A 14,171-nucleotide genomic window follows, 5' to 3' on the forward strand; every position below is an offset into this window, starting at 1 on the left:
GGTCACAAGGAAACTGAACAGGAACACATGGGTAATCTCAGAATTTTCTGACACTTCAGAACACTTTTGCAAAGATTGCCAGTAAAGATGCAGTTCTTGAAGACACAATGAAAGAGAAAACTTATGGCTGCCTCTATAGTTTAGCATTGTAACTAGTAAAACCTGCTAAAAAGAGTAAAAAAAAAAAAACACAGCAAGAAATACAACTACAAACCACCCTAGAGATTCCAAAGGGAAATTTATGGAAGGAAAGGTCTGTGTTGGCTTGAGGTCTGAAGTGACAGGTTTAAGAAGTGTCTTCTTATTAGAATATACTCCTACATTTTAAGCTTAATTCCTGCATAATACTGGGAAAACCCAAAGCATATTACTTAAGAAGAAACCTCTAGTATTGCTGCAAGGGAATTGCTTGTCTAGCCTCTGCTTTGAATCCATGGTTCTTTTTCCTGATTGTGATCATCTTTACAGAAGAACTTGGTATATACAAAAATACAGAAGCTCTTCATGAGCTTGGAGTTTTAGCCGTATATTGTGCTGACCTGAAGCACAAAATAGCATGTGAAACCAAGGGAGTAAGTTTGTTACGGTGTGTAACTTCACAGTTACCACAGGATAAAAGTCGATGCTTTTTTCCTCCAAGACAAATTTGGAATAACTACAGTGACTTAACTACAGTGCAGTAAGAAGCTGCTATAAAGAAGCTCTAGTCTACTTATAATATTCTATATAACTAATATATGTTTTCAAAATTCATTGTCCATTAGTATTTCAATCATTTGCTTAAAAACTGATTTGGTAAATATTTCTAAAAGCACTTTCTATGTTACAATAATTGCAAAAAGCAAATTCAAAAGAATACTTATCATTGCTAGAGAAAGAAAGGCAAAGATGCACTGGTTTCTGAATTTTCGGCCAGTTTTACTGTTGATATCTTTGCACTAACAATAGTGAAAAATCCCCATCCTTTTTAACAAGCACAATCTTACCAGCTTTCTGTCAGTCTCAGAATTCTAAAAATAAACCTTAATGCAAAGAATTTTTTTTTTTTTTTTTTTTTTTTTTTTTTGAAATGGAAAGAATGAAGACATGAAATCCATCACTAAAAAGCCTTGATACCACTAGAGGTCACTCTAGGAATGAAGTCAGTGCTCTGCATGCTCCAGAGCAGCGAACTTTTACAGAAACGCCGCTGTTGCCTGAGGTTTCAAGCACAAATATGTAGAGAAGCATACATAACACACAGAAATATTGTGCACATCAAAATTGCAAAATGACCACACCGCTATATTTTTTTTTTCCTAAAAAAAGTGCCTATTTTACAGACTGGAAACATATGAACCCACCTACAAAGATTTAGAGGAAGAATCTTTGGATTCCTAGCAGGACTGAGGATGTGTCTCTTTAGTTCTTGTAAAAGAAAAAACAAAACCAACCAACCACCACCACCACCAAGCAACCAACCGAACAAAACCCCTTAAAATTCTGGACTTCAAACAGATTATTTCTCCAAAGTGCTTTATTTAGTCGATACAGAACGTGTCATTTTTCAGCACCAGGAATGATGTTCTTAAACCAGGACATCTATTATTCTCCATGGAGTGTGTTGGATTTGTGTGGGAAACAGAGACTGCCACTTTCCTCAGCTTCTCTCATTTCCTGATTGAAAACACTTGTGTCTCATCATTTCATGGCATTAGTGCAGATCAAGACTTTCCTGCCTCATATGAACAGCTAAATGGTATCTCAGTTAAAAGATGGAAAGCAGTGAAAGAAACTGAGCTCATTTTATTTAAATATGGATTTATTTAAATAAGATATTAACTCTGATGCAAACCAGCAGTTTGGAAGTGCTACATGCTTTCCATTCACACAGATCACAGCAGGTGAGTTCAATACAGTTACTAAATATTAGTCTAATTAATGTTATATACATCTGTAGGATGCTGCTATTGTTGCAGAGGGAACTGTTATACCCTTCCTAAACATACCTTATATCCTCATCAGATAAAAAACATGGTGACCCAGCCTTTCCAGTGGCATGAGCTTTATTAGAAGTGCTCAAGGTCAGGCTGTACAGGGCTTTCAGTAACCTGATCTAGTGAAAGATCTCCCTGCCCATGGCAGAGGGGTTGGACTAAATGATTCTTAAATTCTCTTCTGACCCAAACAATTCTGCAGTTATGTGATATCTCACTCTGGACAAGTGGCAGCAGCAGTTCCCAATTCTACCTCTCCAGATATGCAGAAATGTGTCAGACGACATATTGACATCCCAGCAGGTACAGGATATATGGTAGTGGCAGCTTCTCAGAGCATCACAAACTAGTGCATGGGAGGAATAGTTTCTTTGAAATTATTTCCTAACACTGTCTGGATTATTTCTGCAGCAGAACTCTGATGCGTTATACAGCACTGTGCGTCCCTGCTTTATCCTGGTATTGATCTCACTGTTCTTTCACTTCTAATCAAGCAAAGGTGAGAAAGCAAAATGAAATACACTGTGAAGGAATACACAGCAGAGCAGGAAAAAGGGCATAAACTGATACTAATATCTTTAGAACAGGTATGTAACTTTGAAGATGTAAAAAACTATGATGTGGACAAAGATATGAAAGAAACAAAGATAAGGAGAAAGCTCCCTATTTTTGCTTCAAACAAATGTGTGTTACACACGTAAAAGCAACAAACACCTAAATCCTTGCTTGGAGTCATTTGCTGTGCTAAATCAAACACTGGTATGCATTTTCAGGGATTCAAATGTATCTGTCATATCTGTCTCTCACCTAGTCATTTTTTTTTCATGTGGAATGGGCTTTTTCAAAGGAAGTTTGCCCCCCAAAAAAGAAGAATTTGGGAACAACTCTTTGAATAACAGCAGAAACACAGAATCATAGAACAGTTTGAGTTGGGAGAAAGCTTAAAGATAATTTAGTTCCAACATCTCTGCCTTGGGCAGTGACACCTTCCACTAGACCAGGTTGCTCAAAGTCCCATTCAGCCTGGCCTTGAACACTTCCAGGGATGAGGCATCCACAGCTTCTCTGGGGAACCTCTTCCAGTGCCTCCCCACCCTCATGGTGAATAATTTCTTCCTTATATCTAATGTAAATCTACCCTCTTTCACTTTCAAGCCATTACTTCTTATCCTATTAAATGTTGTTTCTAAAAGCCAAGTTACAAAACCCAGGAAAACAAGGGTGTTTTTTAACAAAATGTTGATAAAGCTGTGCCTTAATGTTGACATACTTACAAAGACCCATATTTGCCATCTTTAGCCATGTTAAATTGTGACTATTTTTTTTCTTTTCAAATAGCTCTACAGAGACAATGGAGTTGGACAAAAAGAGAGAGATTAATCTGGTCCAAACAAACCTCCCTAGAAGCTGAAAGGTTTTGCCATCTCTTGATGTTTTCAGAAGAATCCCAAAAGAACTAATAGGTTGCTACTAACCCAGATTTCAAAACTCACATAAAGAGACAAGGAAGGCTTATTGAGAACAAGATGAATAAGAAAAATATTTGAAATGGAAATCTGCAAGGCTGCATTTCAACTAAAGTGACAGAGGAACTGCAATTATCAATAACAAGGGGCATGTTGTGCTGAAGATGCTGTATCACTGGCTGCAGACTCTATCACACATGTTGATTTGGAACATACATTGCATACTGCACATAAACAAATGAACTTTTTGTGTATGAAGCTTCATCAGGATCTGTTTGAATCTGACTGAACAGTCTGGGGGACTTGTAGATTTATTAAATGTTTCTGCTGATATGGACAGATCAGTCATGAATATGTTCAACAGTCCTCCCTAACTTCCAGAGCTGATGCAACGGGGGCCTTTACTTCAGATGTAGTGGAACAGACAAAACTGTGCTAGTCCCAGTTTAGTTGCTTCTGTTAGAGAAAGTTATTGTACAAAATATGCCTTTGCTACCATGACTGTGTCCCCACAGAGGTGTCTTGCCATTACAATATGTCACAGGTTTACTTGTGTCATCAAGCAGGTTCAGTTTAGGATTCAGTCTTCCCCCAGAGCTGGAGAATATTGCTACATTAGCACAACCATCTGTTTATAATCAAGTTCTATCAATGCAAAACTGGAATAAGATAATGAAGAATCAGGCCTTGTACTTTACCAAAATGCTATTTTAAAGCATCTTCAGATAATTCTTCATTGAAATAATACAAAACATGTCTTTTCCTTCTACAACATTGCAAACTCCAGGGAAAGCTTTTGTTTTCACTCTTCCACCTTTTCCACCTAGAAGCATGCTGGTGACCTAGTGTTTCTGCTCTGTCAGTACTTCGATAGCATGCACATTATTTCATTTTAAATACTGCCCCAAAATGCAGTTAGGCATGCAAAAGGAATCTTAAATACTGCTTAAAATGCAGTAAAGCATGTTACTCTGTAAGATCTTAAAATAAGTTATTTGCATAATAAGGTATTCTTACAATTAACAAAGATGAAAGTCACACTGAGAGTGAACCTTTGTGATTTTACACAAATTATTCATTGTTTCTGGTTGTGTAATGAAAACCAGGAAGCATTCCCTTGCCTCCAATGAAACCTCCCATCTATTTGTGTCCGTTGTTAATTCCCAGCCTATGGTATTTTAAAAGAGATAGCTTAGAACAATGGGCTAAGTAGTGGAGTTTTCCTTCAATAAGAAATCCACATCTTAAGCATAGCTAGGAGGGAAACAGATCTACACTGTTTAGAGCACAACTAGAATAGCTTCTTAGAGAATTTTAACCATAAAATACTTTAAGTTCAGAAAAAAAAAGGCAGATGGAAGATGTTAACTTGGTTTATAATTGAAACAGTGACATGTTTTATTTCATGTTGGGATTTCAACAGACTCTTAATTAGACTTCTTACCATGCAGTTTTCATTTAAAAATATCTCTATGACATTCTGGTCATGAAAAAGATCCTGGGAGACACCTGTTACTTCTTGGAAGAACATTAATCCAAAAAGGCAGGCAGGCAGGCAAGCAATAGTCCCAAACCCATAGAATAAATATGAAGTCAAAATATCCAGATATTTAAAAGAATAATGGGGAAAAAAGAATAAGGGGGAAAAAAGTCTGGAAAATACTTAGTGCGGTCCAGACTTAGTGATGATAAGCAGATAGCAATGCTCAAAACAAAAGCCAAAAACACATGGGTTGCCTGCTATGTTGTGGAATACTAATAGGATATTTACAATGTGAATGTATAGCTGGTAAAACCACTACTATGTCATTTCCTAAGGACAGGAAAAAACTATGCTTACTTGTTTTATGAAAAGCAGCTTAGTTATTGAAAACAGCATTTGCAACACAATTATCTATATAATAAGAAATCAGTCTACAAGACCAGATGTTATCATGCAGATTGAAACATACAGTCAGAATACATCACTTCATTTTTTGAAACACTGAACAATGAGTTCTCATAAATGGCATTGCTCTGATTCATCTTGATGCAAATTCTTAAAGTGGTATAAAATTAATAAATAGTATTAAAAGCTGGTGTGGATTAGAGAAAGAATTCCATGTTATACTGAAGATATCACCTTTAGATTGTACTTCAGAGAGTAGAGTAGAGTAGAGTAGAGTAGAGTAGAGTAGAGTAGAGTAGAACAGAACAGAACAGAACAGAGCAGAACAGAATAGAATAGAATAATGAATGGAATGGAATGGAATGGAATGGAATGGAATGGAATGGAATGGAATGGAATGGAATGGAATAAGGGAAGGGAAGGGAAGGGAAGGGAAGGGAAGGGAAGGGAAGGGAAGGGAACAGTTTGCAATGGCCTGACGACTTCAGGGCTGACCAAAAGTTAAGGCACATTACTGAGCATATTACTGAGCATGTTACTGTTCAGATGCTTCTTACACACTGTCAGGTGTGGGATACTGAGCACCTCTCTAGGAAGCCTGCTCCAGTGTCTGACCACCTTCTTGGTAAAGAAATATTTCCTAATATCAAGTCTGAACCTCTTTGGATGCTACTTTGAACCATTCCCACATGTCCTGTCACTGATTACCAGGGAGCTCAGCACCTCCTTCATTTCCCATTCTTGTACTGATAAAAATAAAACAAGTTTGACTCCTGTGATTTATTGACATGGGAAACACTAATTTTCAGTGCTGATCTTCAAATAAAAATAAAAGAGGATAAAGGTATAAAATAATAATATCACCAACAGAGCTTGATCGGCATAGCTAAATTTGAAAGCAAAAGGAGAAACTATTTTGCTACTCTGCAGTAACTTATTTTCCAGACTTCTGGGAGAAAAGAAAGCCCCCAAATTTTCTGTCTCTAATTAAGAGACAAATATTGTTCACTGTGTTATGTATACATAGAAATAAAACCATCAACTGCAATCTGATCTGGGTTAGCTCCTTTTTTATGTGAAAAAGGTCCATGAAGCTACATTTTGGGATTCTTTTATGCATCTAAGTGAGGGGGGCTTAAACTGTTATTGTCCCAGCAGTTCTCTGTCACATTTTAGCAGAAGTTTACTGTCCCAAAAGTGGAATTCTCATATGAACACTCTTAGTCTGTTTCAGTAGAGTCAGTGAAGTCAGCTAAAAGCATCTTAAACCAAATTTGGATGACTTTACACTTATGTGAACAACTCACACTGACACTTTTAGCTTCACAGCTGTGTCAACAGAAATGACAAGAAATAACTTCTCAACTTCTATAACTAGATGCAAAAGAAATGACCTGTATATGCCTTCAGTTCCTCTTGGAATGATGAAAATTGAAAAGGTTGTTAGACAGATTGTGGCAACATAGCTAGAAGCTCAGTCTCAAGACAGATCAATGACTGTTAATGGGAATTCAAATCAGAGTCATCAGAAAAAAAAAACAACCAACCAATCAACCAAACCAAACCTAAAGATGAGGAGAGCTTAAATGTCTCTGTTCTTGTTTGGTCACTCTGAAAAGAAAGTTAATATCAAACCCTCAAGCCATTAAGATTTTTGCGTTATTTTTCTCATCGCATATAAAATCAAATGCTGTTTGAACCAAATCTCTGGCAAAGTTTGCAGGGTCCATGTCGTTTATGGTATGGACTAATGCAGACACATTGTGTCAAAAAACTGTAATGGAAAATACAACCTGTCCCACAAACAGATTCAGCCCTGGAAGAGAACTTGTTGCCCCTGTTGTATCCTATTGTATCTGAAATGTCTTAATCTTACCAAGAACTGCCCTCTGAATGTGCCTCTGGGTTATTTCTCCTTTCAGATGATCTGTAAAAGACACAAAATGCAAACAGTTAGGATTCAAAATGTCAAAAATCAATGAATTTATTACTGATTCCCTACCATTTGAAATGCCTGTACTGCTGGCCAGTTTAAGGGGATTTTTTTTGTGACAAGTGATTTTCTGAGCTTTCTCCTTCCCACTACTGTAAGTAAACAAGTAGACACAATTTGTCTTTACATATCCTCGGATTTATCCTTGTCCATTAAGAAAGACTGAAAATGAAGCTATTTACTGTCAAGCACTTTCACAGGATAATGATCTCCTGCTGCTAGATACAAAAGAAGTCCAAGCGAGGCCAGAAGACGTACAGAATTCCAAGTATTTGTTCAAACAGACTTATAGGCGCTAGCAGTGGAAATGAAATATTAGGTCATCCAGTCCACCTCTTTGCCAGTGAAGAATTGGCTCCCTACAGTCTATTTTTTCTTGTTCGTCCAGCTCAGTTTTAAATATCCCATGTGCCAGAGCTTCTGCAAGTTCTACTGCTCAACAGAACTCACTGTGTAGATGTCATTGGTCTTCCATCAAAATTTTGCTTTAATTGCATTATCTCATTATTCCTAGTTAGGCTCCCATGCTCCATGTAATTCACCTTTACCCTTCTTTTATTAATTTCCTCCTTGATCTATGACACTGTTCCAGTTCACCAATTATTTCAAATGATAATTAGATTACCACATGGGAAGCCATTATTCATAGATATTAATGGAACCAAAAAAGGAAAAGCATAACCCTAAATGTGCAATTTCAGCAGTATATGTGTTCTGAGGGAAGATGGGATTATGTCTTTCAAGTTTTCAAATTAGAACAATTTCTAAGCAGAGACATGTTCATAATCTTTACTAAACCATACATCTGGATAACTGGGAAAGAAAACAAAATCCATGCTGGATTCATTTTTTTTTCCCCCAGACCTCTGATTATGTATATTACTATGCATTTTGAATTAGAAACATCCTTTTGCTTAGAAGTGAAGACTTACAGAGTAAGATAATCAGAGCAAATGAAGTTCTTAAAAACTACTAAATGCTTAACTAGAGAATCTGAAAAAAACCATTTAATTTTACAAATCACGAGAACTAGACTGTTTTGTGAGCACCAAAGAACCATGAAAAATTAAGCTTCTTTAGGAACTATGAGAATAATTCTTAAGTATTTAGTAACATTGTAGAATAGGTATTATATGTAATAGGTTGCAGTATAACAGACAGGTTATTTTGTTTTGAATGTTTCTAGAAAACAAAACAAAACAAAAATCTCTACCTACTCCTTGTCCATAAAACAGATATTGCAGATTACTATTTTTCTGCACAGGAAGTTTTATTCTTTTCAATTATTTCTGTTTAAACCAATAAATTCTTCTGTACTTAAAGTTATTTGTAAAATTAAGAAAAGCCTTCAGTTACTTAGAAACAGGCTAACTGAAAGAATTAACGTCACCTACCCCAGCTTTACCAAATAAATCCTCCATCTCAGTTGTACTAACACTCAGCCCAAAACCCCATTCAGTTAAGTAAGCTCCCAGTTTCTGTAACTACAGACAACCCCCTTTGATTAATATTTTTTACCTATAAAAGCCCAGCTAAATGATCAACCCTTATTCTATTTGTGCTTTGAAAGTTGTATATAGCAACTCAGCTGATGTCAATACTCAGTGAAATGTACCGGTTTTTTCCCTCGATTTGCTTTTTGCTAATTTGGATACTTATATCTCTGTATTCTATTGTACTGTAACACACAGGGTGCTGTTACTCACTCAGTATTGAACCATGAGACAGTTATTAAATAATTTGTAGTAATCTTGAGATTTATCTCAATGCATTACCATTAACTTAGTTCCCTCAGAAAGCCATCTATACATGTGTCTTCATGTAAGGGCTCAGAAAATACCTTTGTTAAGCACTGTGAGCTGCAAAAAGCAATACCACTGTGAAAAAAAATGGTTCAAGTAGTGAGAACATGCTGTTCATCAAGAATCAACTAAAAATGAAGGTAACATACAAGTTCTGTATCCTGTCAATACATGTTTTCAGTAGTGTTATTTCTCTTTTTTTTAACCTTGCTGCTGATCAGTTACTAGCAATCTAAACGTTTTGCATAATTTGTATCAAGTGGCAATGAGGTCAACAGAAATCAGCAAGCCAAACAAGTCAATGAAAGCAAGATCGAACAGACAGGTAACAGCTTGCAGTCAGTACAAATATGTGGAAATGGAAGAATATGGGAACTGGTTTTTAAATTATTAAAGCCAAGAGGCTTGACTTCCAACTACCTAGAATTTACTTGCAATACACCTGGGACAGAGAGCACAAAGGTTGCAGAAGCCCTGTTTTTATTGCAAGGTTTGTTAGGCCAGCCAGCAGTGTGGAACTCTCCCAAATGCTCCTCCCTCCCTTCATTCCAGCCTTCGTACAGTTCTGCTCCATCCCTGACATGCACCATGAAATCTTGTCCTTCTTCTATTTGGAAGCTTTATGAAAGAACGAGAAGTTGGAACAAGTCCACCAGTAATCAAAGAGGCATCAAGAAAAACTTGTCCTTCTGTTAGAAAAATAAAAATCTAATTTTACCATTCTTATAGCAAAATACTTGTCTTTTTTCTTCTATGAATACAAGTAAACAGGTGACATTTATCCATTTCACGTAGTCCAAACTGCCTTTTCAGGTCAGCAAAATTTGAACTTCATTTTGCAGGCAACTTCCTGAGGAGAATCTGTGATTGTGTTATGGGAATAGTAGTCCACACGGGAATACTGATTTAAAGGACTTGATGGTATCATAAGGCACCTGACTATAATTACATACCAAGACTTAGTCAGATATGATTTAATCTTTCAATTTGCTTTAATCCAATTAGAAATTTGACAGTTTATTTAGATTTCCTGGTTTTCATGTGGAAACTTATTTTTGACAAAACCTTAGCATTTTCTGTACATGTTTTTGATTAAAGTTTTTTTTCTGTTTTCATTACAAATACTTGTGAGGGAGAATGTTTCTGACCTGCTCTACTTTTCTGCCTCTGAGAACACCATCACCCCAACGCATGACTTGAAGTTTATAAGTGACAGCAGTAGGGGATGATTCCAGCACTACTGTTGCCTGCACAGACCTTCTCATATAAACAAATGGAAGATTACAGTCTTCAGTACTGCCAGTTCTACAATGTTCATAAACACAAATATTTACTCAAAGAAATATGAAGAATCAAATTCTGTTAAAAATCCCTCATGCTTTCTGATTCCAACAGTGTAAAGTTGTAGACAAGGCAGTGCTTAAATGTGGTTTGCAAAAATTGAATTTAAGACTTGGCAAACATCTCTCAACATATGGCTAATTACGTTTTCTAAAGTTTCACCAAACAAGAAGCTAAAAATAGTCTGTAGCTGATAGCAAATAATTTTTTCCAGTGGAGTCATTCTTCATTTGGAGATAACAGTCCCAATAAAATGTTGAATGCTGCAACTCCACATGTTTTGGCGAAAAAGTAGTTTTGGGGAATTTAAGAATTCACTCAGCATGCAGCCAGCTGTCATTAAGGCTGTGATAAATCTGTTGGTTTTGGCCTGTGTTTCTGGACACATGTACCATCCTGAGGTATGGAAAAGAGATGAACTGGTAACACAGAACTTCAGTTTTGTGACAGGAGACAAAAGCAAGGAGGGAAATAGAGAAGACAAAACTGACTAGAGATGTCTAATTCAGACTGATATAAAGCAGAGGGAAGTATCCTATATGCTGACTAAACATTACAGAATCCATAATCTGAATAGTATGGCTGTCCTTTAACTTCTTGTTTTTGTGTTTCTGTGGGCTGTTTCAAGGAGCTGAAATTATATTCCAATTTATTACAGACTATGAATGCCTTGACAATACTGCATATGCTTCAGGGCAATACAAAAATGAGCATGTAATGATTTAAAAAAATATTGATTTTTAAAAGTGTTTTGGTTTTGCTTGAATCCATGTTACATGTTTTAAATATTCTCTTATGTTTTGTCAGACCTTCCGTATAATACTATTATAAGGTTTCAAAGACTGCTAACTTAGAGGATAAAAACACTAAACAAACAAAGAGTACACACACAATGTTAATTCCCTCCCTTTGAGAATATTTGTTGTTCTTAATGTAAACAGACCTTTTACTTGATGCAGGGTTTCTTCTGACTTCATAATTGACAGGCTGGTAACCTTGATCAATAACCTCTCATTTTTTGTTATTTTTTAATAGTTTGCTGGAAGAAGGAAGATGCTTAGAGTGATGGCATTTGTCTTCCCAAGTCACCAGTAGGTGTGATGAAGCCTTATTTTCCTCAGGATGGCTGGATACTTGCCTGCCCATGGAAACGAGTTAACGAAATCCTTATTTTGCTTTGTTTGTGAGGGCAGCTTTTGGTTTACCTATTAAACTGTTTTTATCTCAACTCGTGAGTTTTCTCAGTGTTACCCTTCCAATTCTCTCCTCCATGCCACTGAGGGGGAATGAGTGAATGGCTGTGTGGTGCTTAGTTTCTAGCTGGAGTTAAACCAGAACAGAAAATACACAGGGTCATTGTTTGTAATGCAATGTTCCTACATACACAGTTGGACCCAGCTATCATCCAGCTATGAATACCTACTCAAGACTCTGGATCTATTAAATTTGATTCCTAAAGTAGCACGCGTTGACTTGAGTCAGATAAGGAGTCCTGTTGAATGAGCACAAGTTAAAGCTGTATATTCAGCAAATATCACTGAGATAGGCTTTTAGAGAAAGGGGAAGGTAATCACATAACTTTCATGAGCCTTGTAGAGATATATTTTTAATTGGGCTTGAGGTCAGAATTGTAACAGATTTCAAAGGATTTCTGAAAGTAGGAGACATTGAACCTAATTGGAGAGATTTGAACAGAGTAATTTCTCAAATGGAGAATACTCAAACAGAGACAGTAATAGGAAATCTTAGCAAATGTGTTGGATACTTTTGAAAATCTGGTGCTGAAAATGTATGAGAACACAACCTATGAAAAAAGTCTCTGACAAGAAAAGTCATGGAACAAAAAAATATATTCTGTTCTAACTCAAAATCCTACAGCACTAAAAGAAGATAAACTCTTCAGCCTTTCTCTGACTCACAGAAATTTTGGGGAAATTCTCTTCTTTGCAACCTTTGCCCTTCTCTGATGGCAAAAACATGCCACTCAGCTCGATTAGGACAACAGGCAGGGGCAAAGTAGTTTGCACTAGTAACCTGGCTCAACACTACTTCTGATGCAAATGCTCTATTATGAGATACATGGTTGGCCAAAGTCTCATGTAACCTAAAAAGTTCTGACTTTCAGAAAGCCCTCAGAGGCATTAGGAAAGAAAAAATATAATTGCAGCACTTGGAGCCTCCTGACTATAGCATACACGTTTTTCAAAATATGTGATAGAGCCCTGATCAGCATTAAAAATCTATTAATGACAATACTCGAGGTAACATACTGTAAAGTATAATCTGCTGCAACAGATTTCTGCTTTTCATTCACTGAAGAAACATCTGCAGTAGTTTAAGATTTTACTGGATCTCCTTTCTCTTTTTCCCTCTCTCCTCCCTCCTTCACAAGGTTTGCTGTCAAAGGTTACTGTCCCCACAGTGGAGTGGGCAGAAGCAAATGCCTACGTGTGTTCTGGCTTCTCCAGCACAGTTTGGCATTTCACTACATGCATACCAGCAATTTAAGCTGATGACAGTATCATCTAGTAAGCACTCTCTTTTGCTATCCGTGCTGGGAAGAAAGGATTGGAGGCAGTGACTGCCAGCAAAGAGATGGGCCAAACCATTGGGAGCAAGGTAGTTCATAGTATTTAGTAGAATGCATCAGTCAGAGGCTCCAGGAAAGATGACAAGTTCAGAATTGAAAGCACAATCCTGACTTCGACACAAAATCCATTCAGCACATGAACAAACACACTTGGAAATACACAGTTTTCCCAACGTACTCTCATTCTTTGTAGTTTAAATATCACAGATTGAAATGCATACATTTTACTGTGATCTGGGCTACCATACATTTTGAGATTACTGTTTAAAATATCTGATGCGAGCATCTTCCTTGCCATACTCAGCTGAGACAATCACAGTTTTTATCGACACTTTTAATACCTTCAAGCATGATCTAATTTATAGACAAATCTTATGAGACAGCAGTCTCTGTCACACATCGCGATAGGATGACACTGTGTTTGACTTCAATGATAATTCCTTGAGCCACTCAATATGGAGTCCTCTAAACACTGTCTCCAAGTCTATGCATTTATTTCTAACCTTTATATTAACTCTCCTCCCGATTTCCTACATGTTCTCATTATTTCTGGCCACATTACATCATCCTTATTTTTCTCACAAGATGGTTACTTCTACTTTCTGATTGATGAGCATTCCTGTAACTGTTCATTGTTTAGCCTGCATTTCCACAGCACCCTTTATCCCACATTTCTTTCTCTAATAGCCTTTCATACCTTCTGGCTGGCACAGAAGAAAGTGCTATATGGCAAAACTGTACAGAAACAGAATTTATTTTTCTGAAGACAGCATTCTGAACCTCACTCTTCCTCTAAATATAGACTATCATTGGCTGCATGAGTTGTTCCCCACGGTCTCATTCATCTAAATGAGGGAAATGCTAGCATGTACCACAGCTCCTGTTCACCCAAAGGCACAGGACTCCTTTCTGTAGAAAGCAGAGTATGGGAAGTGGTAAGTGCTTATAAATGCCTAACAGGTCACGTACACAGTATTGGGTATCTAAAGCACTAAGGGACTGCAGTTCAACACCTCCTTGAAAACAGAGCTCAGAACCTGGATGTTTTCTGAATTCAGAAACAAATGCTCAGACCTTTAGTCTATCATCTCAAGTTTGGCTGTCACTAGCCAGTT

General features: G+C 36.9%; 1 protein-coding gene across 1 annotated transcript in view; it reads right to left on the reverse strand.

Annotated features, from left to right (window-relative positions):
• Positions 1 to 14,171, reverse strand: part of KIF6 (kinesin family member 6) — a gene marked incomplete at both ends in the record, with an annotated part of 142,912 nt that overhangs the window by 18,002 nt on the left and 110,739 nt on the right. The window contains one exon of the mRNA XM_080342382.1: positions 7,207 to 7,257. Within this exon, the coding sequence (XP_080198508.1) occupies positions 7,207 to 7,257 (51 nt within the window). The remainder of the gene's footprint in view (positions 1 to 7,206; positions 7,258 to 14,171) is intronic.

This window comes from Nesoenas mayeri (genome assembly GCF_963082525.1).
Source record: "Nesoenas mayeri genome assembly, chromosome: 3".
NCBI classification, from domain to species: Eukaryota; Metazoa; Chordata; class Aves; order Columbiformes; family Columbidae; genus Nesoenas; species Nesoenas mayeri.